Source organism: Sesamum indicum, linkage group LG1 (genome assembly GCF_026168435.1).
Source record: "Sesamum indicum cultivar Baizhima isolate 11 linkage group LG1, ASM2616843v1, whole genome shotgun sequence".
Classification (NCBI taxonomy): domain Eukaryota; kingdom Viridiplantae; phylum Streptophyta; class Magnoliopsida; order Lamiales; family Pedaliaceae; genus Sesamum; species Sesamum indicum.
The window spans coordinates 16,997,809-17,022,436 of NC_142657.1; the positions used below are offsets into that span (position 1 = coordinate 16,997,809).

The following is a 24,628-nucleotide window of genomic DNA, read 5'->3' on the forward strand; positions in this document are numbered from 1 at the left end:
TATCTACCCAGATTACTACTCATGTTTCTATTACACAAGAGTCAGTCCTGAAGTAGTCTATGTTGTTTGATTCAGTGTCACTTCAAAATCCAATGTTGCCAGAACTTTAGGGCATAAATTTTAATCAAATTTGCGAGAATCTTGCTTGACAACTTCCTACTCTTTCAAACAAACAAAAGTCTTTTACAAGTCAAGCAAAGTCATCTTTTAAGTCTTCCTTCGGAAACGGCCGGAAAACACCAGCATTATAGGGACAAGAAACCTGCAAGAAAATGAAAGCTCTACTTCAGCTTTCAGAGATTGATATTGAGCATGTACTGCCATATTACATTGGATGCGAGGAAGCACTTGGACAACATATGAGCTCCAAGGCTCCCTCCTGTAACAACCAGCCAACTTTTTAGATAAAATGGTGATAGTTTCAGTCAAAACGAACAATATCTCATATAATGAATTAGTGCATGCTGCAACATTAAAAATAATCCCAACTTATTACAAACATGGTCCCAACAAGGCATTTTGTTTTAATAAATTTATGGTATTTCTGCCAAAACGAATAATAACTCGTGTAATGACAAGTTTGCGCTACACCAATGATGTTTGTTACAACTTTATTACATCATGGTCCACCCCAACTCCATATTTGTCTCTGCATATTCCTTGACTAATAGGGAACAAATTTGTCTCTGTCCACACCACAAACCAGGAGAGGATTTAAAGGAGGAACGTTGTTTAATAAGAATTTTGTTTATTAGTGCGAAAATAATGTGATTTCTTCCATTCTGATTGAACTTGTAGAAGTTAATTAAAAATAAATAAATTAAATTAATACTCCCTAAAATTAAATCTAATTACACAAGCAATCATTATCCTTTACGAAATTATAAGTCCATTCCAAATCGATCATATTACAAATGTTTCATTACATTTATAATATGATTTTCCATGTCATTTTAGATTATACATTAATTACACGACAAATATTATAATAAAACTTGCTCACTCGATACTTAAATCTTGAAACAAAAAAAAAAATTTGTAAAACATGTAAAATTTATGTTTGATGTGGACAAACTCTAGAACGCGCAATGGCATAAAGAACTCATTTTTGGAACAAACAAATGGATGAAACCTACCACCATAAATGCGAGACACTGTCAACTACGCAACATTACAGGCCAGCTGTATTAATGTATATAGTTGGATTTAATTAATACTCTTTGGTAAGAAATTAATAATAATGATAATGATAATAATAATAATACTTGTAATAAATCTTGAAAAACAAATGTTCTTGGTTGATCTTATCTATATTATTTATTTAGTAAAAACGTAGTATTCAACCAAAGATCATATAAATCTCGAAATAAGGGATGGTGTTCTTGTCTTTTTATGTGTGGAGCATGGAGCATGGCGATACATATCACACCGAACTTTCCAATCTTGATTTTTTTAATTTGACTATGATCTTAATTGTGATTTCCTGCATTTTCATTTAAATATATATGTGGTTGTATGTAATTGATGTGTTATAATAAAAATAAAACAGAAAGTTCCATCCGACATTGACACAAGTGTTGAGATATGGAAATTTTTTGCTCAAATTGAGTCCAATTAGGCCCGATTAAATATTATTGTAAGGGGCCATTTATTTTGTGGTGCGGGATAATTAATTGATTGGGTTCGACTGAATTATTTATGAAATAAGATATTAATAATTTTATCAACTGTTGAATGGATTAAATGATAGATTAAAAAAAAAAGTGTAAAATGGTTTAGTAAATTTTGTATGATTAATTTTGGAATGATGAAGTTAAAATGTACTTATACTCTTTTAATACATTTTGACCCTTTTTAGCACTTCAATTATGCAGTGCAATATAATAATAAAGAATTGGGGTTGAATGTAGGGCTTACTCATCGATGAAAACGACGAACAATACATAATAGGGACACTACATTAAAAAGAGAAGATTATTGACAAAAAAAAAAAAAAAAGAAAAAACAGTAAGTGAAAATTTAAAGGGTGGAAAAGTAGGAAATCGATGAACGAGTGTAGGAACCATTTAAAGGGTCGTTTACTTTAAAAAAATAAAATTAACGTGTGATACCTATAAAATGGATAAAATGAGAAATGAGACAATATATCACTCTATTTTTTTGTTTTTGTCCCTCATTTATCCAACCTTATCATGAGTCAATCTTATTAACATCACACGGGCATTACGTATACAGGCCCTTAAAGAATTATTTAAAAATATAGAGATAATTAAAAAAAATTATAATTAAAGGAAGGACGATGAAGATAAAGATGAAATATTTGATTCGTCTAATTTTTATTTAAACCTAATTTGTAATATTTATGTTCCCTCCAAATAGTAAGAAATAATTTTTTTACTTAGCAAATGAAATAGCTTATAATAATTCACTTAGATTTTCAAAATTAAAAGTAAATAAAATAATTGCTGGAATTCCAAAAAAAAAAGAGGCCTATCCAAAAGCTTTACGAACACACATCCACCACTAGATCCATCCGTATCAGAACCAAACAGACAGAACCACACTGAAAACAATTCCAAGTACTCCCCGGGCAACGCCACGCGCCGCCGGTGGTGCAGAAGAGTCCTTGGCCGAGTGCTCTGCGGCGACGGCTGACTTGGGCGGCGGAGGGAGCGGGTGAACGAGGACGGAAACCTTCATGCCATTAAAGCAGCCGCCAGTGCCGCAGATGAAGTAGTACCTCTTGGCCTTGTCCAGTAGAATGAAATCCTTCCCACTGCTCCAGTTCCCAGTGGCGCCCTCCGTCGTGCAGTTATCGTACCCTGTCTTGTTCACTCGGAACACATTGTACTGCGTTTTCTGGTACCTGAATGCTGCATATTCCCACAATATTCCACCCAAAATATTAATCTAAGAAACTGTTAGAAACAGCAAATTTGATCCCGCAAGAATTTAAATAATAAAAATACAAGTGTTGGATGAGTATCAAACGTCGTAATGAGGAAAAAGAAGTAGGAATTATTTAATTACAAATGAGGTCTCCGACGTAGAAGGTCTGGTTGTTGGCCCAGAGGGTGTAGTTGATGCCGGGGTTCCAGCCCTTGTTGGCGCCGACAATGTGGTCGGTGGCGGCGGCGGAGGAGAGGAGGAGGAGGAGGACGGCGGAGACGAGGTGGAGGATAGAGGGTGAGGTGGACATTAGGGGTTGGTGCGTGACGGTACAGCTTTCGTTGTTGCAGATGGATGCTTTTAGATTGAGAATGGCTCTTCTGGCCAATGGGGAGTTGGGGTTTTAAAGTTGTGTGGGATTATGCTCTAATAACGGTAACATAACGGATCCAAGAATGTTGTACCATGATTTTGCTAGGGTCACTCTATTGTACATAATAATGCCTTTGCTTTTCTCTTTCTTTTTTTTTATATATGTATGATTTTGTGAGTGAGTATGATGATGTTTGCAATAACTTGTATTTTTGTGATGTAAATAAATTGTAAGAAAATTATATATTTAATTATAGTGGGAGTTGAGAGTGTTAAAAAATATAAGTGAAAAACAAAAAAGATAAAAGAATATTCAAGTTTGAAGTGTTTGAGAAACAACTCAATCTTTATAATTTTACTAATAAATTGCATAATTTAGTAGGAAGTTGTGTATATTTTTGTTTACATTAGTTTAACTGATGCAATTTGAAAAAAAAAAAATGAAAGTTGCAAAATAAAAACATTCTTTCTAGTCTACCAATAAGCTGATAAGCACTTAAAATAAGCTTGTACAAACACCACTTAACTATAATTTTATTTGATTTAAGCATGGAATTTTGTTTTGGTAAAAAGTTAAAATTTTAAAATAAATATATAATATTGTTAGTTCGAGCTTTACGAATATAGATACACATTTACTGTCACAGTAATATAGTGTTTTTTGGTTTTCTTTAATGTATTTTTATTTATTTATTTGTTGTGTATGTATTTGTTCAATTTGTGTAATAATTTATATTTCACATTTCACGCTCCTCGAATTTGCTTACATTTCTACATTTTTACGCGTGAAACCTGTAATACTTTACCTAGCCCCTTGCAATGTGATTCGGCTCGAGATTGTCATACGATGTACGAATACTACCTCAGATTGAAAGTAAATGAAAGTTTGAACACGTTAGGTTTGTTTGGTTGACCCCAACCAAAATTCTTTATATTATATAAAATATTGTTGTGGATTGAATAAAAAAAAAGTATAAAGCAATATTTATATATAATACACACCTTTAATGAAAAAAATATGAGGACATATATATATATAGGTTAAATTCATATTATAATCAATAATTTGTGCACGTACTTTTTATTTTAAAAAGTGAAATATCAACCATCTAATATATCGGATGTAGCAGTAGAAGACATGTAATCGAGATTTACGTGCCGGACAACATGCGAATCCATGTGCAACTTGGACCTTCCATCAGAGCGTGAAATAGAGGTTGGACAGTTGGGTTCCCGGGTCGTTCATGTAATGACTACACCCAATGCATAATACACCCATAATTAAATGATTTACGCCGACCAGTAAATTAAAAACATAAGCAAAGGAAAAAAAATACCCACACAAGGGTGGGGATTTATGCAAGAACAGAAATTGGGGACAGCAAGAGGGTTTAACACTGAACGACAGGAAAATGAGCAGCGATACAAAGAAAGCCGGCAATGGATCAGGGGCAGGGTCGGGGGGTTTTAGGGCTAAATTGGATCACTATCTTTACAGCGGTGAGAAGAAGCATGTTGCGGCAGGCATCGTCATCATTGGAGCCCTCTTTGGTGTTCCTTGGTACCTCATGAATCGAGGTTCGTTTAATTTAATCTATTGCGATTTCATGATATTTGTTTTTATGTGTTTGTGTTTGTGAAATTGAGTGCTCCCCCAGAAATGCCATTTGGGTTTTTCCAGAAACGAAACCATGGTAAAGTTAGAAGATTAAATGTGGTCTCTTTTCTAATTCTTAGTCTTAATTTCTCGGAGGAGCTGATGTTCATAAAAGTAGGAGCATTTGGGGTAATGAGGGTCTGATAGTAGAGTCTATTATACCTGCAGTGCTTCGGTTGTCCATGGGACTGGGAATAACTCACACTTCAAATGCATTTTGATAAAAGGTTTTGGATTTGAGATAATAATTTCAAATATTAGTTTAAATCCATCGCCCCGAAGAATAAATAGGAATTGCTCCTAGTCAACTGCTTTCTCCCGCCACTCAACCTATTTAGGGCTCTCACTAACTCTAGTTATCTATCTATCTGCTCTTCTTGCCAATCTGTTTATCACCACTTTGCTAAATAATCAATAGAGTTCCATTGACAGTAGATCCTTACATAAGATGGAAGATATTGGAAAGACTACATTTACTTTTTGGCTCCTTAACAGTGTTGCTTTTTGGTGATTCTTTTGACTAACATGTAGTCTGATTTGTATGCTTGAAAAGGATTTTGTCGACCGTCTCGTAAAATTGGTACCAGCAGATAGAGAACAACTTATCTGAAGAATTATAATATGCTATTGAAATGAACATGCAACATCAGTATGCTACTAAATAAATGTAAAATCATTTCTTAAACAAATGGTAAAGATTGTTCATGCTCTCTGGTCCTTTAGAATACATGTTAATGAATAAAAAGATTTAGATTGTTTAGATATTAGTCCATTGTCTTGTCAAGTTGCTTTGGAACAAAACATTGTGGTAGATCTTAAAGTTGCTTTTATCTAGGTTATAATTTTTATAAATAGGAGGGCCTGCCAGGTCTTCAGGTTCTGTAATCTGTAAAGGTCTTCTTATTATACTGGTGGAGTTAGAATTAGTCCTCCAGATTGATTTCTCCTGAATTAACCACATCTCAGCTGGATGATGCATTCTTTTCTTGCACTGCTAGACCGACGTTTTGTATTGAGCTTAAACGACCAGTATGAAAAGACAGATCCATATTGATGAATTAGAACTAGAGGTGACCAAGTTGTAATTAGTACAACCAACCGTTACAACCTAGTGGCTAAAGGTCAAACGTTATCAGGCCCACAATATGGTTCTAATCCTTGCTAAGGCATTTGGTGGGGCTACATGAATGTTCTGACCTATGTATATTCTGTTCCTACGTGTTTAGACCTATCAGTTTCACTTAAAGTTGTTGCAACAGCTTAACATAAAAAGGGGGAAGGAGGGTTGAGGTGGGGGGATGAGGTAATATTGTATACATGAACGGAGACAGTACGGTTAGCACTCTTAATTTCTTCTTCAGTAGTTCATTTGAGAAGAAATGCTGGAGAGAAGCACTAACTATAATATGTTTATTCATGTATGTACTATTTAGTTAAATTCTTTTTCTCCCCAAAATAAACTCAGTGATCAGTCATGTTCAGTAGTGACATGATTAATCACACAACTAATGGCTCCTCTAGCAGATTTTATATTAAATGTGAAGGCTGAGCCTTCATGTGAATATAGCTAGCGTAATTATATAATTTTTCTTTTTGAACACGAACTTCGTTATGATAAAAAATGGAGTCAGGCGAATTAACTCCATCTTTCATGTGATGGCTTTTTTAACAGCCTGCATGTGAAACTGGCAGGTGGTAACTGGTGAATTAATTAAAGGAATAGTAATAAAAGAGGTGTTGTCTTTTGTCACGCCTCTTAATTTAATAAATAAATAAATGAAAAGCATGAATATATGTATATATATGCCTTCCTCACATACAATTTAAAACCGCGCAAATTTTGGTATTTTCATAAATCTACAATTTCTTTTTTCTTAAGAAAAGCGCCAACATGGCAAGTCTGATGAACATGATATGCAAGTGCAAGAGCGTGACATATTAGAAAAAGTGTGGTGTTGCTACGTAAACTGCAGAATGCCAGGAAGCATTGTTTTTATATTTGTCACCTCCAATCATTGGCCCAACTTTTGCTCTTTTGTTTGCAATACCCCTGCATTTTTTATCCCTTCTGGAAAAGGGATGCAACGTTTCACTAAAAACGAACAAATGAAAGATTTTGCAGTCTTCCAAAATGAGCAGATTTCTGATGTCTATTGTTTGCCAAATTCTTACTCATTGTTGAATATGTCAATCTGTATGCATCTTTACTTTCTCGAGTTTGATCAGTTGATTGAAAAAGGAGCCGCAACCTGAAACGACTTTGTTTCTTGAAGGGACAAAGCATCAATCTCATCAAGATTACTTGGAAAGAGCAGATAAAGCCAGAAGTGCAAGACTTTCTACTGGTTCATCCACAAATAGGTGAAAAAACAAGTGGAATATCTTTTCAGCTGCTCACATTCCAGAAACCTCTTAACGCTGACTGTCTTCCATCTATGTAATGGTTTCTGCTGTTTCCGACATGAACCAGTCTTGGGCGGAGAAACTCGTTGAGACCTTGTCATGGTTGAAAGTGATATGTTCTAATGTTATTTGTACAACAAAACTGCGAGTTTACTAGAGAATTAGTTGTTAGTGTTAGATGGTTTTCCAGTTTTGCATAATAAAACCTTTCAGACTTGGCCAATATGCCTAGAGCCTTAGACATCCATCTGACTTTGTACCATGGTATTTATTTAATTTTCACTTTTTTAAAAACAAAAATTTTCTCAAAAGACAAGCTTTTAGTCTGATCAAGCGTTGAATACAAATAAAAGGTTGTTAAACTTGGTTTATTCGAACACCCTCTCAATGAAATGATTCCAAACTCGACAGTTAAACAAAAAATCGTTAACTCAACTGATCTACAGCTCCAGTTGCAAAAGGAGCAACCGGTGCATAACTAATGAACTATAATTTTTGTACAAATAACAAAGAATTAAAAATAAATTCAATGAGATAGGTGATCTCTTCATTTTCTACTCCTAATTTGTTTGACATGCAAACTAAATAGTAGATGACAACAATAAAACGAAAATGTCTGTGTTTCCAGTCTTCTACAGCGGCATTAGTCTTCTATACTTGAAGAACCATAAAAATGATGAAAAAATAACGGCCCCACAAACTCCCGTGATTATTAGGACCCACTGGAATGCACCTGGATCGTCGAACATTGCTATTGGAAAGTTCATCCCAAATATCCCAGCGACAACTCCATATATAGCAACGACAAAAGTTGCAGTGGTGAGCAACAACTCAAACTGTATAAGCTGGTTCCGAACATTGTCCTGCACAGAGAGGTTTTTGCGCATTGGATGGTACAAATGAAGGCTAGCAAAAGAAAATCGTAATATATCGATAAGATGTAAATTCTAATGTTTCTGATGCTGTATGATGATAAGAAGTTGTAGGAGATTACAATTATAAGGTGCGTGTATAGCAAATTCATCCAAAAACTAGTCTAACTCGGCACTACGAGAAAATCATATCAGCTCATTTTAACAGAGAAACATATCTCCTGCATTTAGACTAAAATGGGACACTTTTTTCTCCCACTGAAAAGTAGTAAAATATAGAATAGAGGCGGAAAAAGAGATTCGTTTACCAGCTGAATGTTGATGAAGTCTTCTGTATCATCAATGTACTCCTTCAGCTGAAATTACACAAGAAATTAGTGAAGTGTTCTTACTGGAAGGGGAATAAGAAAGAAAGAGAAATGACTATTATGGTTATGGAGGATACCGAAGTCAATTTGTTGAGAGTGCTGTCAATGACAACAAAGTATGCCTCCAACAACATTTCGAGCTCTTCTATATTCTCGGGGGCACTTTCTGAGCTCCTCACACTCTCGTGTCTGCTCCTTGCAATGCTCAGGGATTTCTCAAACTTCCTGCTGCTGTCTGGGGGTGAAGAAACAGGAGAAACAGGAGCAGAAACAGAGAACCCACCATCATTTGATCGAAATCCACTGAAAGATTGATCACCACAGACTGGTGATTCCATGCGACTTTTCTTCTCAGTAAGATACATTTCAGCCATGTCTCCATCATCATCCATTAGCTGTTCTATCTCATCCCTAACCTAGATGATAACAGTAAAAAATTGTAGGATCAGATAAAGAGCAAAATAATGGGGGGTCAGAAAAGTAGATGGGCCCATATAGTTAACTAGATACCTTCTGAACTCTCCGGGTCAGTGCAACAAGTCTGCTTTTTAATCGACGAACTCGTTCCAAATTCAATGTACTGATCTTTGATGTAAGTTCATCCAATAGTGGATAAGCCTCAATCTCTAGTTCTGCTGCCTGGTCGACTCAACATTATGCATATGCATTCAATTTTGGATATACTTCAAATGAAATATTGAGCATAGTATATTTCTATAGAAATGAATACGAGGACTCTGACTAGGGCACTATGGATATGGTTAACCTATCATCTTAGCTTCACATTTCAACAGCTTACTGCCATAAAACTGGGTGCAGCACCTTAGAGTATGGTCTTCTCTTCTGTCCCAAACCACCCATCTTCCAATAACTATGTTGTGTCTCCTATCAAGCTAGCCTTTCTCTCAACTCTTAACTGAGAGTTAGACGTGTACTACACTGACATAATAGACACCTTCTCATAGTGCGGTGACAAGCAATTGACTGATAAAAAAGAATACAGTGATAAGCAAGCAAACCATCTGAATCAGACATTAGGTCAGGTGAGTAAAAGAGTGTGCAGGTAAAGAAGTTTCCGATAGCCCATTCCCAGCCAAGCTACTCAATTTACTTTAGTGCTTCAGGTACTATGGACCCTTTGTGAAGAAAGACTCCAATTTGGGATGGTTTAAAGAAACCACTGTATTTCAGAGCTGGGACAAAATCATGGTTCGAACTTGTTAACCTTCTAAAAGTTCACATCATAGAAACAACCACCAATACACCCAACAGACTAAGATTGTAGCAAATGCTGATGTGTTAGCATGTGCACACAAGGATTTTCTGAAAAAGGGAACAAGCAAAAGTATTCCCCTCCTTAATTTGGTATAATTAACTTTAGATCCTTACATTATGAGTTAACACCATGCTAATTCAGTATTTAAGTCCATCTTTGGAGAATTAGGTACAAGACTCTGACCAGTCAAAATGCAATGTTCCTAAGTTTCTTCATTCTAACCACTTTAACTGAAACAGTATCCAGATAAGGTGGAAAAAGTTATTTATAGGCTTTGGTCTCAATTTTAGAATGTGAGGTTTGATAGTGATAGGAAAGGCTTAAAGAGATGTAGTTTAAGGATCGTGAGTGAGCAAGTACGCTGTGAGCTGTTGAACAGCTCATCAGTTAACATCAGAGACAAAAGGTCAAGAGAAAGCGGAAAGATTCATTCTATCATCGCAATTTACTATTACTTGCTATTTAGATGTGTCAGACATGTCCAATTCCGAGTAAGCATCTGATTTCTGTAACAAAAATGCGACTAATCATATAAGATCATGTTACAACTTCTAGCTGACTCCAGTACATCAAATGACTTGGAGTGAGCTCTTCAACCTGACTTCAGAATATTTGGTATTATATAATTCCTAAAATACAACTCGGCAAATTAACAAAAAACTATATCCAAAGGCTAAAGATGTCTCAAAATTATTTTTGCAGGAAATTGTGTTAGAAACCAATCCATAATATATGCTTTCTTTTTTATCCCTTCATTGCATGAATGAGAACCTTACAGAATGTATTGGATTATCATCTCTGTAAGATTTTCAAGTTAGAAGCCAAACAATGAGGTATGCATAAGAACAAATAAGCAACTTCTACCAAAAGCAATCACCCGGAACATATGGTGCTAAGTTCATATAACAACTAATGCTTGTTACACGCAAAAACAGAAACTGAGACTACCTCTTAGGAAATATTCAGGCAGTCTTGTGCACAGGTCTCGACAACTTAAAAGATTTTCATAACATCAACACAATTGATCAAGGCAAGGGAACCCTATAGAACACAAGCTTTTATGGCATGTACCTGAGCATCCAGAAAAGTACAGGCAGCTTCTAAAGCAACTTCAAGAGCTTTGAACTCAAAGGGTAAGTAATCAGGAGATATGTTTCCATATATATCATCAGAGTTTCTACTTCCTCTGCTCCTGCTTAATGCTGAACCTTCGGACTGCCAATCTTCACCTACTCCTGCAGCTTGTAATCGCCTCTGCAGCTCCACCACGTATTGCAGTACATAGCTATCAAGGGAATTTAAGAGCAGAACCTCATCAGCGGTGATAATACAACGAATCTGCTCAAGATTTACAACAATTGCCTTCTCTCTACCAAGAATAGTCGAGGGGTAAACAAATAACGGATCTAATAATCTTAGGTCACGTGCAGGAAGATCACAACGACGCATCACAGTGGACTTGTCAACCTCAATTGCTCGGGAATTCCCAGTTGTATCAACACGTATCCATGATCGAACACCTTGCCCCCATTTTTTTAGTCCTGAAACATCCACTCCCTGAAATGGCAGCCGGCCAGAGGCAGATGGCCTATATGACGAATCTCTAACAGTTACTGTTGATGCAGGTTTTGGTGGGAGCAGCCGTTCTTTGAGGTCAGCCATCTCCAAAGAAGTCCTCCACTGTAGAAAAGAAGATGCAGAGAAGGAAACAAATCTGAGCACAAATGAACAGTCTGGTTACGGCCAAGGCCCAACTCTTCCAAAATGAGATACTCCCGTAGCGAATAATATGAACTATCACTAGAGTTCATTTAGTGAGGCCTCACAAGAGATGGTAAAACCCCCAAACTTGACAAGCATAATCATATGCCACATTAAGAATACCAGACAATTCTACACTTCAACAATTATCCTATAGAATCACATATCCCCAACCAATATTTGGAAATTCATTAATTCTCCAGCACTTTTTACACTAAATAGATCCCCGCCTCTCAGAACTATGTGCTCATGCATCAAAGACATCAATCAGTTACCGTTCATTGCTTTATTACAACCAATCACAAATCTGATGGACAATCGACCACATATTAATCTCCCCAGCCTCAAACTGAATCGTTCTACAACCAAAATCCCAATCTTGGAGGCGGAAACAAAATTGATGCAAGAAAAAGACGTCCAATATAACAATTCATACAAATAATAACTAGAAAATCGCGTGTTCACCAGAAAATAAATCAAAATTCACTTTCTCCATTTCTTCCCCTCAAGCAAACCTAAACGGTCACAGTTTGAATTTAAAAGCGAAACATGTTTGAATGACCCATGAAGAGGGAAACACGTAGTGGTTGTAAGTTTATAACCTTACATAATCGCCTAAAAACACCATATTTCCAGAAATTACCTAGGGTAAAGAAGAGCAAGCGCTTCTCCACTTCAATACATCAATCTGTTCACTCAAATGAAATCAAACATTTCAGATAAGAAACACATTGTATACTTAGACAAGTACACACACACACACACGATTATGCGTTCCGCGTGTTGGAGTGAATCAAACATTCAAAAGATCACTTAACCGCTCAGGATTATGGAACCAGTACTAGGAAGTGGCATTGGAGTGGTGTTGTAATTGTTCTCCTGACCCGGAAAATCATTTCGTGGGCCCATTTTATTGAATTTGGTTTAATTTATTTACCTATTTGTTAAAATAAGAGAGAGAGAGAGAGAGATTTATTAGTGTATAGAATATCAAAATTATTAATAAATTATCGAATTTATCAAAAAATAATTAAATATGAGATGTTTAGAATTTAAATTTATAAAAAAATAATTAAATATTAAAATTAAGTAAGTTGCAGAACTAAAAGTGTTAATTACCTAAAGTTACAAAATACTACAATACCAAAAAACACCCCTACGCCACTCACATGAAAACACTTAATTTAATGATCACGTGCGCTTGCTGTTAGATTTGTAATTAAAGTACCAAAATTATAAATATTTCGTTGCAATAGTACCTATATAAGCTATTTTTTAAATGATGTTATTAATAATGCGATGGATCCTAAATTACTGTCCAAAATTAAAATTTTCTCCAATTTCTCTCTTTGTAATTTTAAGCCTTATTGAACATAAAAATAGTGTAAGTTTTTGTTCTATTATTAATTTGAATAAAATCAAGAAAAATATATTAAGGTCTTAATAAAAATTGTATATCAATAATAACTAATTCAGATTTTTATTATAAATCCGTGTTGTAACGTAAATATTGTGTTTCTGAATTTATTAAAATAAAAAAAAAGTATTGCAAATGATTTTTGAATTTATTTGTACTTTTTGTGATACAAAACTTCCCCTTGGAACCTTTGATTTTCACTTCAGGAATGTAAACTTTGATGTTGGTAACTTTGAAGGTAGAGCTTGATGCTTTGATCTCCTCCAATGTTGATTTAGGTATCTGATAATATTAATTTAATGGTCTTTTGACTTACTTCCGAATTAAATGCTACAGATATATTATATTTTAGATAAACATAACGCACAGAGAAAATTAATATTATTTATATAATTAATAAAATATGTTATATATCATGTATATTTTAAATGTAATGATAATTTACGATAAAATTATTCGAACTGTGTGAAAAATTATATAGGAAATAAAATATAATAATTAAATTACAACTAATTACGCACGAAGCGTTTCGTACTCCTTTCGATGAATGCTAAGGAGAAAAAAATGATGTAATAGTCAAGTAATTAATATAATTATTATCAATATATCCAAATTTATTCAAGCTATGATGTAAGTATGCTTTATTTATTTTAAAATCTAAATTCCATTACTTCAATTTTCATAAAAAAAAACACATTTTATGGTGCTTCGTTTGATCTTGGAATGTTTGAAAATACAAAAATATCAAAAAGAATGTCATGGAATTTCGAAAAATAAAAGGAAAGATAATAAATTTAGAAAAGAAAAAAATATTGAAAGTTTGTACATATATAATATTTTATGTTTTAAATATATTATGAATAAAAAAAAGACATATATACCAACACATTATATTTCTAAAGAGGAAAAGAAAAAGAACGAAAGAAAGCAACAAAGAAAAAAAGAAAATAAACTTACAGTATTATTGGCATAATAATAAATTGGTGTTGCGGTATCATAATAGCCGTTTGTGAGAGAAAATGCATTTTCTTCCTATATAGTATAGATTAGCAGTTGTGGCACGCCGTTTCTGTGTATTTTAATAAATAATCTTTCACACTTTAACATATATTATAAATAAAAATAAAATATATAAAACAACACATTAATCACTATTTGTGAGTGTATTAGTATATATATCTGTATATTCATCTCCTTCTCATTTTGATACTATTTTAATTAACGAATAGAAATAAAATCCAAGTGCATTTTAACTATTGCCCACTTTCCTATTCAATTTTGTTCGTTTAAATAATAAATTTTTATTCTTCCAATTTCTTTCCACAAATAACACATTTATGTAAAGGTTTCGAACTCCAAGTTCGATATTTTGTTCGCTAAAGGAGTGAAGATTGCACGACCGCTTATAAAAGTAGAAAAGGAGCTAAGACCACACGACGGTTCATGCAGATACGAGTAGGCAACATTTTGTCGTAAAAACAAGTGAAAGGCACAATACTAGTTAGGAAATATAGTTAACATAAATGGGATGCTATGTACAACTGCAGGAGAAACAAACATCGATCTGTACAGCAAAAAACAACCTCAGCCATCTTCACAACTTCATAAACACATTATGAAGATGGGGTTGTTTTCCGAACAAACAAACATCGTCCAACGCTTCATGAAACTCGTCCGGAGATCAGATGTAAGGGTTAATGTGGGACGAGTAGTCACGAATCCCAGCTCCTTCCCATCCCATCCATTCTTCCCACATGTCCCAATCCTCATCGCACATCCCTCTCATCGGTTCATCTGCGTCGTAATGCTCGTACATCTCCATCTGGGGCGTGCTGGACTCCCCCCGTAGATTACTCATCACAATCTGGACAACATCGTCAGAAACATAGTTCAGACACAATAACAAGAATTCACCCAATAAGTCATCTCATACCATTAATAACTGATTGATGCTTCATATATACATAGTTAATCCTTTAAATACTCTATTAGCATGATCATACAAATAGAGGTCAACACAATAATCAGCATGAAAAAGTGACTCAAGGATGGACTGAATTCCAAATGAAGTTCACTTACATCATATGCTTCATTAATCTGGTGGAATTGGACACCGCAATTGCTTCCTCTGCAGACATCAGGATGATACTGCAATTCAATCACATTCATTAAGCAATACAACTATTTACCTTGTGCATAAAATAGGTGAAAAAACCACCAAAGTTTGCAATTGAAGCAGCAGTTAGTTCACAAGAAATAGAAAAGTCAAACAGAAATAATCAGGAAATATAACTATGCACATACAAATATATATTATCTTGCAAGATTGATTTCAGTTGGCAAAGGGTAAATGATACTTCAAGATTTCAAATTTTTATATACCCATGCATAACCCATTCTAGATTTCTAAAACCAAGATTATGGATATGAACGCGGAGAGCCATAAATGAGCCGAGATCCCCGTTTTTTTGTAATGGAAAATCCTTTAAAAGCCTTTTAATATATTGGACATTCTTATCCAAATCAAGGTAACCTATTTTGGACCAAATTTCAGCTTACAGAATTTCAACGAAAATTAATGCAACAACACATTTTTAGCCCATCAAATAAACATAAGACTGAAGAAATCAAAGGATAGAAGCAAGTACCTGAAGAGCAAGCTGCCTGAACGCCTTCTTAACCTCAGATTCAGAGGCGCCAGGTTGAATCCTCAGAGTCTTATATGGATCACTCAGAGCAGCAGAAGAGCCACATGAAACCCTCAATGCCTTCCTCTTACCGTTGCTATTATTACTCCTCACATTTCTTCCCTTCAATTGAGCCCAAGAACCCAATGCAGAACCACATCCCACAGCGGCAGCCATTTTTTCCACGAAAACCTTCAGTATTCAACTCAACCCAACAAAAACTGACAAAACAAATCCCAGAATGCAAAAACCACAGAATGTTCACGATTTTCGACCAATCCCAGGATTGCTACGAGTTGAAGATTGCAACGGCTGATGGTTATTTATAACACAAATACAATAATTGATATAAAATATTTTGAAGTGAACAGGATTTGTTATGAGGTGGACCTTTTGGAATGCAATAATGGATTGAAGAAAGAAAGAAGATGAAATTGTGTTCAAACAACAAGAGTTGTCTGTACGAAATGATGTGTGCTTCTGCGTAAACATATATATACACACACACATATATATATATATATATATATCCACACACACGTAGACACACGTAGTCTCACGTATTTAACCTTATTTGTGGTGTGGACGTGATATGGGGCCAGTCAGTGTTTGACAATCTTATCCATTCCTTGGCCGTCGGTTTTGGTCCTAGTCATATTGTAATAGATGGCCCTCCTTTCCCATTGGGGCATCTCTCTTGCCTTTTTCAGGGATTATGGATATGTCCGCATCTTTCTGTATTTGCTTTTTGAGTCCTCTATTATTTGTATTTTATAATATAATATATTCGTAATTTATAATCTATATTTCTTCATGATTTTACTTTTGTATCATACTATATTGCTAAAATTAATTCTTTTCCTATTCAAAATCAATTAATCAAAATTTTGTTAACATACATTATAGGTAAATTTCAAATTAATACAGAGTTAGTATCTTTTTTTTTGTAAAATAAATATGTAATAGAGAGACGACTAAAACAATTCACTGGAAAGATATTCTATAATTATAAAACTTTTTTTATTTAAATTAATGACAACTCATGTAGAAGAACTTACTATAAATGAGTTTGTATTTAAATTACGCCATTATGGTGAAATTTAAATTTATCAGTTTCACTTAATTACAACTTTGGTAGTATAGCATTTAGATATCCAAATGTAGAAGAAGGTAGGTCAGAAACATAAATAGTAGGAAATAGTGGGAGAAAAATCTAATTTGCAATGAAATGGAGAGGGGAGCTGATGTGGCATAGAGTCATGCCACGTGCTTCACTCAGATCCAGTAAAAACGCGTGCCGGCAGCACGAGGAAGATTCTCGGAGTTTGGATATTCACATGCACGCTTTTATCTGCAACGTCCCCTTCGGTTTAGACCAATTCAAAAACCCAAACCTTCTACTTCATCAAAATTCACACACACATCAGGCAACAAAAGAAGGTTCCAGAAAAAGAATTACACATATAACATGTTAGTATATGAAATTTATGGGGGAGATATTAATATTTTTTTTATATATATTTTGAAGTTGGTAAAACTTTTTTTAATGCATTGAATTATACTTCTAATTTTTATTTCAAACTTGTAAATGATATTTAATTGGGGTAAAAATGGTGGAGTTTAATATTATAATCAGATGTTATAAAATGTGGGCCTTTAGGGGGTCTTTTGTTTCTTTCATTTTCTTTTAAATTATTTCGATCAACTATGTACTTTCTTTTCTCAAAATTTTTTCATTATTTTTTTTTATTTATCAAAATTAATAAATATATTTAAAAACAATATTTTTTTTTATTTTTTAAATTAATTGTGTACACATATTTCTCATATAGGTGTATCCCACACTTGACTTCATGAAGGTATATGAAGGTAAAATGATTGGATAAAAAAGGTTTTGGTTATTTTGGGTGTATCCCATATTTGACTATATGATTAGGCTAAAATACATAAAATTTTCTTATATTTTAAAAAGTTTATTAAAAATTCTTTTCTATTTTAAAAATAGGCAAAACCCTCCTCTCTGTTTTGTTAAATGTAGCTCAATTGCATCTAACTAACAACGTTAATTTTTTTTTATAAAATGACCATTATACTATTATTTAATATATATTATTTCTTATTTTAATAACCATTGAATTTATATTGATTATACCAGAGCCTTCAGATATAATCAATTGATCTTAATTGTTTGATTTTAAATTTATGAAAAAAATGAGAATTGATATTTTATTGATTAAAACTATACTATATATTATAAAAAGTTCATTTGAAAAAAAATACATAAAATTAATCCTCCAAGTTCCCAATCCACCCACCCAACTGGGTACCCCCCTCCTCCAATCACCACCACCCTCACGCCCAACCACTACCCCTTCGCTTCCCCACTAGCCCCCCTTGTGCAACCCCTCGCCTCCTCCCCCCTCCCTCTACCATCATCACATCTGCTCGGGCGATGGCGAACAAGAAAGAGGGCGACACCCAAACTCCAAGCTTATGTTTGGCTTGAGTTCAGAGATGGCCCAAAACAGATGCAATGTTTGTCATTGTTTATTTTGCCATATTTTTATCTTGTTTCTAAGTATTTTGTCTTGTTTCTAAATATTTGATTTTTAAATACAAATATATTTTATTTTAACCACTTAATATTTTATACGTAATATTTTCTACATCATTGGAATAATTAAACATTTTAAAAAATATAAAATAATATAATTATTCTACGCGGTTAATTCATATATTATATTATTTGAATAATGTATTTAAATTTATCACTTCAAATAGAACAACTAACAAAAAATATTGTTAATCCATTATTAGAGTGCATTTAATTATTTTTAAAAATATATTTACATAAATTATTTTTTTTCATTTCTATACATATATAATTAGGAAATAATATTTATTTTAATTCACTCACAACTAAATAAATTATATATTTTTATACATATATATATAAAAGAGATGATTTGACAATGAACAGTATTTTTTGTCTCCTCACTACCTAATATCAAACATAACATACTTATTTTATATTATCTCCAAAAACAAATCCAAACATACACACTATCTCTAACTTATTTTTATTTATCTTTGTTTTTCTCTCTCTATTTCCACAAAATACCCAAAAACAAGTTAAAAACAAAACCAAACATAATGCAATGGTCTGGGTGACTGATAGAATCGCATTTTGTACTTATTTCATATAATATTTTAGCCTATTTTGTGATCAAATACTCCTAATTAAATATTATTTTGCAGCATTAGGACAAAAGAATTGGAAAATGAAGAAAAGCACCAAAATGGAAATTCAAACAAGACTCAAACTCAAATTCTGGCAAGAGTTTGGAACTGCTTGGACTACCTCTGATGAAGGAAGAGTTTAACTAGGATTATAATTTTATCTCTATAAGTCTTCTAGTTCAACTAGGAATCTACTTCTAATCCTAGTAGAACTAGGTATCTAGCTATTATAAATAGGTGATGTAATTCACTTTAAGAGACAACTTTTGAACTCTTCTATTTCTCTACGTTTTTATATTATTTTGCTTTTCATGCGTTCTTCCATGAGCATGTCTAGCTAAATCTCTCATTCCGGTCGAAGACTTGGTGAACGCTTAAATCCAACGGGTTGTGAGATCTAATTTATGCTTTCTACTTTTGTTCATATTGGTATTTGTGTTGTTCTCTGTGCTTTTATTACAAATAATCTGATTTATTGTCAAGAATATTTGCCTAGCCAATTGAACTTTCAAATCCGTAATTGTTTGTTTAGTTCGATAACTAGTGGTAACACAACATAATTGATTATGTAGAAGTTTTCGATTATGTTGTGGGGAATGCACAATCTAACTTAAATAAATCCTCGTAGGAATTTATTGGTTAGAATTGGGCCTTTCTAGTTCTTAATGCTGTCGGTAAATTAAATCTTGAGGACGTTCCCAAGGTTGTTTACTGATTAGGGGTTTAGTCAACGGACGTTCCTTGACTATCCACAAGGTAAGGAAAGGTGAGGTCGTTAGGTCGTACCAATTGCCATAACCAATTTATCTATCATGAATAATTGTTATCTTTGCATCTATGATCAACCGTGGAATTAAGTGTGATCCTATCTTTAACTGGAATACTCTTCTCTTATATTTATCTCATCTAATTTTATTAGCTTTTTAGTTTTATTCTTCTTCACAATCAAAACTCCCCCTAATTATTTTCGTTTTTGAAGGAATTAATTTAAAACCAATCTCTGTGGATTCGACCCTACTCACACATCTACAAAAGTGTTCGTAGGAATTATTTTTGGTGGATTCGACACCCATCAGTGACCATGGGCGACGGTCAACGTTGTTGCCTTTCTGTGCAGGGGCGGCAACCATCGCCATCGCTGCAATTTTTTTTAGTTAATTTTAAATATATTTTAGTTTATTAAAAATAATTATAATAATTAAATATATATTTTAGTTAATTAAAAATAATTTTATACTTAAATTTATTTAAATATATATTTTAATTAGTTAAAAATAATTTCAGGTTTAATAATTATAATTTTTTTAAATTTCAGTTTTAATAATTATTAAAATTAAAAATTTAATTTTAATTCTTTGAATTTAAATTATAAAATTTCAAAAAAAATTATTTATTTTTTCATATTTTAAGTAAATATATTTTAAAAAATTATTTTATAATAGATGAAAATGCAAAAACATCACTCAAAATAAATAAAAAAGTATACATATGAAATATATAAATATCATAAGGGTATTTTGTAAAAACTATTCAAAAATAAGATAAAAAAACAGTTAAAAAAAATCTCCAAACGCACAAGGAGCGTGTGTAATGCACATTCCTTTAATTATTAATGGAATGAATGTTTGTTGCTGGATTTTACAAAACACAGGATGGTTTTTAACTTTTTCAACAAAATATAAGGGGTAAAATGCATTTTAACCTTATAATTAAGCAATTCAAATATAAATCTTTTGCAGAATTACAAAAATCACTCCCTATAGGATTGAAATATGATTCAAGGATAAACTTGTTGTATCATTGCACCCGTTCAATTTTAAAAATTTCGATCAATTTTATTTTGTAATCATGAAATTAAGAAATGAAGGATAATTTTAATCCTAATAAATTATAATACTATATATATTTATTTATGAATAAGTATGATTGAGCTGGCCAATTCACAAGGACAAGAAGAAGAACATGGGCTTGTGTATATTATTACTGGAGATTTGTCTCTACCTAATCTTTTCTCAAATAGTCGTTAAAAGCGCCTAATTAAATTATTAAGCTAAATAACTGCTTTGATTCGCCCCCCGGCAGACAGCTAACTAAGACGCAGCAGAAACCTGGACAACTCGTAATCGCAAAAAATTAAAGACTCCAGACAACACTTAGATTGCTCATTCTCATCTCTCTCTCTGTCAATACTAATTTCAGAAGCATGAGGATCAACGTGAAGAGCTCGACGATGGTAAAGCCAATGGCGGCGACGCCGAGTCGCAGCCTGTGGATCTCCAACTTGGACCTTCTAATGGAGCCCAACTACCACACCCGCTTTCTGTACATCTACCGCTCCAGCGAGACGGGCAACTTCTTTGACTCGACGGTGCTCAAGGCGGCGCTCAGCCGTGCCCTGGTTGAATTTTACCCGGTGGCGGGGAGGCTGAAGAAGGACGACAAAGGTCGCGTTGAGATCAACTGCAACGGGGAGGGGGTGTTATTCGTGGAGGCGGAGTGCGACGCTGCTATAGATGACATTGCAATTGGTAGTAACTTCGTTCCCAGGCCGGAGCTCAGCCTCATCCCTACTGTGGATTATTCCCAGGAAATTTCGACGCTCCCGCTTTTGTTGATCCAGGTTAAGCATGAGAAATATTAATTCTATTTCAAACTACATATTATATATGTAGCTTCCAAGATGGATCAAGTATTGATCACTGAGTCGTAATTTTATGCATAGATGACTGGTTTCAAATGCGGTGGAGTATGCTTAGGTATTGCCAACAGTCACTACGTATCAGATGGTATTTCTGCTAACCATTTCATCAACACATGGGCTGATATAGCCCGTGGTCTTGAAGTCGCCGTCCCACCATTCATCGACCGAACACTCCTCCGCGGCCGCCATCCGCCTCAGCCGCACTTCCACCACATCGAGTACCATCCCTATCCAACAATGCAAATTTCTGATGAAACATCCATATTTTCAATATTCAAGCTAACTCGGGATCAGGTCAACGCACTCAAGGCCCAATGCCACGGAAACAGGCAAGTATTATTTTTTCGTTTTTAAAACTGAACCCCTTTATTTTAATGCATGGTACGTGAATATTAATTTGATATAATTATTTAATATTTATAAATAGTATATGATTGTTATTGTTTTTGGTGGTTGATAGATATCAATTTTTTATATTAATAATTATAATGAATTTATTAAAATAAAATATATTTCGAGTCAATACATAATAAGATAATATAGAAAAATTATAAAATTATAGAAACATATATACCAAATAATGGGTCGAGACTTTGGCACCGTACTTACGTAATATTACATAATTGCAAAGTTTAATTAACTTAAATTATGCACTGTATGTTAATACAAATTGACATGTGCCTCGTTTGGTCATTGAAAAGCATGCTTTGGTTGTTTTTCAGATTTATCAAATTGGACTTGTAATATTTTTTATCCCATCATAATTTAAAATTAACTAATTATTATTTATATAACATCTTATAATTTTTCTTTTGTGAATTTGAATTATTATTTGATTTGAAAATATTTTAATAAATTTTCATCACAAATTATGAGAATCTAAATAAAATTTCTTCTTCTAAAAATAAAAAAATATTGGAGAATTTTATTCTTATATAAATAATAAATTAGTTTTAAATTATAATTATTTGTATTTTAAATAATTAGTTTTCTGAAATGAATTATTATTTGGTTTTAGAGTATTTTAATAAACTTTGACCATAAATTATAATAAATAAAATTTCCTTTTTAAAATAAAAATATTTGTATGAATAAAAAAATAATTTTCATATTATAACTATTTCTATTTGAGATCATTTTAATCCTCTTTTTATTATTTTTTAAATTAAATTATTTTCTCTGAATATATTTTAATATGATCTTTTGATCACAAAAGAAAATATACTTTTTAAGAAAGAAAAATGTTAAAGAAAAATTCTAGTTTTATATAAATAATAAATTAGTTTTAAAATTTTAACTATTGTATGTGAGAATAAATTTTCACATTTTTTTAAATTGAATTTTTATGTGCTCTCAGAATATCTTAACAAACTTTGACCATAATTTAAAATAGAAATATTAGAGAAATTTCTTTTTTTTATATAAATAATAACATAGTTTTTAAATTATATTTGTATTTGAGATAAACTCTAACATCTTTTTATGTATTTTTGAAATTGAATTATTATTTGGTCTAATATTTTTTTCACAAATTATAAGAAATAAACTAAAAATTTTAAAATAAAAATATAAGAGAAATATTTGTTTTATAAAAATAAAGGATTAATTTTTGAAAATATTTTAATAGATTTTGACCATAAATTATAATAAATAAAATATTTAAATTAAAATAAAAAGATTAGATCATGTACAACGTACATGTCAATTTCCACTGACTTTTAATTGGAACGTGTGGAGATCACAGGGTTAGTGACTACAGCACGTTCGAGGTGGTGGCGGGGCACGTATGGCGCTGCACATCAATGGCTCGTGGGCTGCCCAAAGATCAGGAAACGAAGCTGTACATTCCGGTGGATGGGCGATCTAGGCTGCAGCCCCCACTACCACCAGGCTATTTCGGCAATGTGATCTTCACGGCGACGCCCATTGCTTCAGGTGGCGAAATGCAGTCGAATCCTTTGGAGTTTGCTGTCCGTAAAATTCACGACACGCTCGCCAAGATGAAGGACACTCGTTACTTGAGGTCGGCTCTTGATTACTTGGAGCTGCAGCCTGATATTATGGGAATAGCGCGAGGGCGGCGGACGTATAGATGCCCGAATCTTTGCATAACCAGTTGGATTCGGCTGGCAGCTGATGCAGATTTCGGTTGTGGTAAGCCTATGCATTTGGGACCTGGCGGTCCAACATGCGAAGGGAAATGTGTTGTGATGCGGAGTCCAGGAAAGGAGGGGAGCTTGCTGTGTGCAATCTCGCTGCTGAAACCACATATGCACCTGTTTGAGAGGCTCCTCTATGAGGGCATTTGAAGTATTTTATGTCTTAAATCCAATACCAATTGTCTTTTATATATAATTTTCCCTCCAAGTAATATTAATTATAAAGACACATGTAATTGGAGGCCTGAAACTACACTGCATTTCGTTGATGTAATGCATATTTTGTCCTAAATAAAGCAACAAAAAGGGACATGACAACTTTCTATACTATTGAATGTTTAAAAGGGGACATGCATCAAATCTTCCAAGAATACGCCTCTTTCCTGCATCAAATCATTCTTGGCACCTCCAAGAATATCGGGCTTAATTGGTTGTGAAGTAATTTAGTGGGTGTTTAGGTGAGTTTATTGAAATTATATTTTTTGGTGTCTAAGTCATCCTCTTTACAATTGTGGTCCCATATTAGGCCAATTGAGTTCCATATGTGTCTTTTTTTTTTCAATTTGAGGATACAAGAGGATTTTTTCTCAAGAGGCTAACAACATCAGCTATTTCCTTTTGTGGCTGATAGGTTATTAGTCATGTGATCTGCACGTGAGAAAATGTTAATGTCTTCGTTTTGTTTTGGCAGCAAAATAGAAGAAGTAAAAAAGGCCAAAATTACCTTAGTAAAAACTCTAATTCCTTCCCCTTCATTCAACCTGCACTTCACACTAAGAAATTATCTTAATTTGATCTTCTTCCATCTTGAAAACTAAGAGAATCC

General features: G+C 33.4%; 5 protein-coding genes across 6 annotated transcripts; 2 read left to right on the top strand and 3 right to left on the bottom strand.

Moving 5' to 3' along the window:
• Positions 1–2,411: 2,411 nt before the first annotated feature.
• On the bottom strand, positions 2,412–3,305 carry LOC105165190 (early nodulin-like protein 17). Its single transcript, XM_011084118.3, has 2 exons — positions 3,031–3,305; positions 2,412–2,873 (listed from the first exon to the last, which is right to left on the bottom strand). Exons 1-2 carry the CDS (start codon positions 3,197–3,199, stop codon positions 2,539–2,541), a joined length of 504 nt encoding a protein of 167 aa, XP_011082420.1. The 5' UTR covers positions 3,200–3,305; the 3' UTR covers positions 2,412–2,538.
• A 1,201-nt stretch (positions 3,306–4,506) lies between these two features.
• LOC105165199 (GAG1At protein) lies at positions 4,507–7,546 on the top strand. The gene is made up of 2 exons (XM_011084129.3): positions 4,507–4,839; positions 7,192–7,546. Exons 1-2 carry the CDS (start codon positions 4,674–4,676, stop codon positions 7,281–7,283), a joined length of 258 nt encoding a protein of 85 aa, XP_011082431.1. The 5' UTR covers positions 4,507–4,673; the 3' UTR covers positions 7,284–7,546.
• Positions 7,547–7,732: 186 nt separating this feature from the next.
• LOC105165207 (magnesium transporter MRS2-1) lies at positions 7,733–12,480 on the bottom strand. Of its 2 annotated transcripts, none has more exons than XM_011084158.3 (6): positions 12,242–12,480; positions 10,909–11,517; positions 9,072–9,200; positions 8,639–8,977; positions 8,502–8,549; positions 7,733–8,184 (listed from the first exon to the last, which is right to left on the bottom strand). In XM_011084158.3, exons 2-6 carry the CDS (start codon positions 11,497–11,499, stop codon positions 7,954–7,956), a joined length of 1,338 nt encoding a protein of 445 aa, XP_011082460.1. In that variant the 5' UTR covers positions 11,500–11,517; positions 12,242–12,480; the 3' UTR covers positions 7,733–7,953. The 2 variants fall into 2 exon arrangements, with proteins under 2 accessions (XP_011082460.1, XP_011082470.1); XM_011084168.3 differs by having other exon boundaries at positions 10,909–11,551.
• Positions 12,481–14,513: 2,033 nt separating this feature from the next.
• Positions 14,514–16,179, bottom strand: J8 (Chaperone DnaJ-domain superfamily protein). The gene is made up of 3 exons (XM_011084179.3): positions 15,664–16,179; positions 15,095–15,163; positions 14,514–14,879 (listed from the first exon to the last, which is right to left on the bottom strand). The coding sequence occupies exons 1-3, from the start codon at positions 15,877–15,879 to the stop codon at positions 14,697–14,699; spliced, it is 468 nt and encodes a 155-aa protein (XP_011082481.1). The 5' UTR covers positions 15,880–16,179; the 3' UTR covers positions 14,514–14,696.
• Positions 16,180–21,009: 4,830 nt separating this feature from the next.
• On the top strand, positions 21,010–24,120 carry LOC105166835 (shikimate O-hydroxycinnamoyltransferase). The gene is made up of 3 exons (XM_011086328.3): positions 21,010–21,562; positions 21,665–21,972; positions 23,388–24,120. Exons 1-3 carry the CDS (start codon positions 21,146–21,148, stop codon positions 23,950–23,952), a joined length of 1,290 nt encoding a protein of 429 aa, XP_011084630.1. The 5' UTR covers positions 21,010–21,145; the 3' UTR covers positions 23,953–24,120.
• Positions 24,121–24,628: the final 508 nt, after the last annotated feature.

What these genes read in the sequence shown, in the direction of transcription:
- LOC105165190 (XM_011084118.3), bottom strand. Translation starts at nt 3,199, where the DNA reads ATGTCCACCTCACCCTCTATCCTCCACCTCGTCTCCGCCGTCCTCCTC. An exon ending in CTACGTCGGAGACCTCATTT is followed by an intron (nt 2,874 to 3,030) that starts GTAATTAAATAA and finishes GGGAATATGCAG; the next exon opens with CATTCAGGTACCAGAAAACG.
- LOC105165199 (XM_011084129.3), top strand. Translation starts at nt 4,674, where the DNA reads ATGAGCAGCGATACAAAGAAAGCCGGCAATGGATCAGGGGCAGGGTCG. An exon ending in TTGGTACCTCATGAATCGAG is followed by an intron (nt 4,840 to 7,191) that starts GTTCGTTTAATT and finishes TGTTTCTTGAAG; the next exon opens with GGACAAAGCATCAATCTCAT.
- LOC105165207 (XM_011084158.3), bottom strand. Translation starts at nt 11,499, where the DNA reads ATGGCTGACCTCAAAGAACGGCTGCTCCCACCAAAACCTGCATCAACA. An exon ending in GTACTTTTCTGGATGCTCAG is followed by an intron (nt 9,201 to 10,908) that starts GTACATGCCATA and finishes TGAGTCGACCAG; the next exon opens with GCAGCAGAACTAGAGATTGA. An exon ending in CTCTCAACAAATTGACTTCG is followed by an intron (nt 8,550 to 8,638) that starts GTATCCTCCATA and finishes GTGTAATTTCAG; the next exon opens with CTGAAGGAGTACATTGATGA.
- J8 (XM_011084179.3), bottom strand. Translation starts at nt 15,879, where the DNA reads ATGGCTGCCGCTGTGGGATGTGGTTCTGCATTGGGTTCTTGGGCTCAA. An exon ending in TCAGGCAGCTTGCTCTTCAG is followed by an intron (nt 15,164 to 15,663) that starts GTACTTGCTTCT and finishes ATTGAATTGCAG; the next exon opens with TATCATCCTGATGTCTGCAG. An exon ending in AGATTAATGAAGCATATGAT is followed by an intron (nt 14,880 to 15,094) that starts GTAAGTGAACTT and finishes GATGTTGTCCAG; the next exon opens with ATTGTGATGAGTAATCTACG.
- LOC105166835 (XM_011086328.3), top strand. Translation starts at nt 21,146, where the DNA reads ATGAGGATCAACGTGAAGAGCTCGACGATGGTAAAGCCAATGGCGGCG. An exon ending in TCCCGCTTTTGTTGATCCAG is followed by an intron (nt 21,563 to 21,664) that starts GTTAAGCATGAG and finishes TTTTATGCATAG; the next exon opens with ATGACTGGTTTCAAATGCGG. An exon ending in GCCCAATGCCACGGAAACAG is followed by an intron (nt 21,973 to 23,387) that starts GCAAGTATTATT and finishes TGGAGATCACAG; the next exon opens with GGTTAGTGACTACAGCACGT.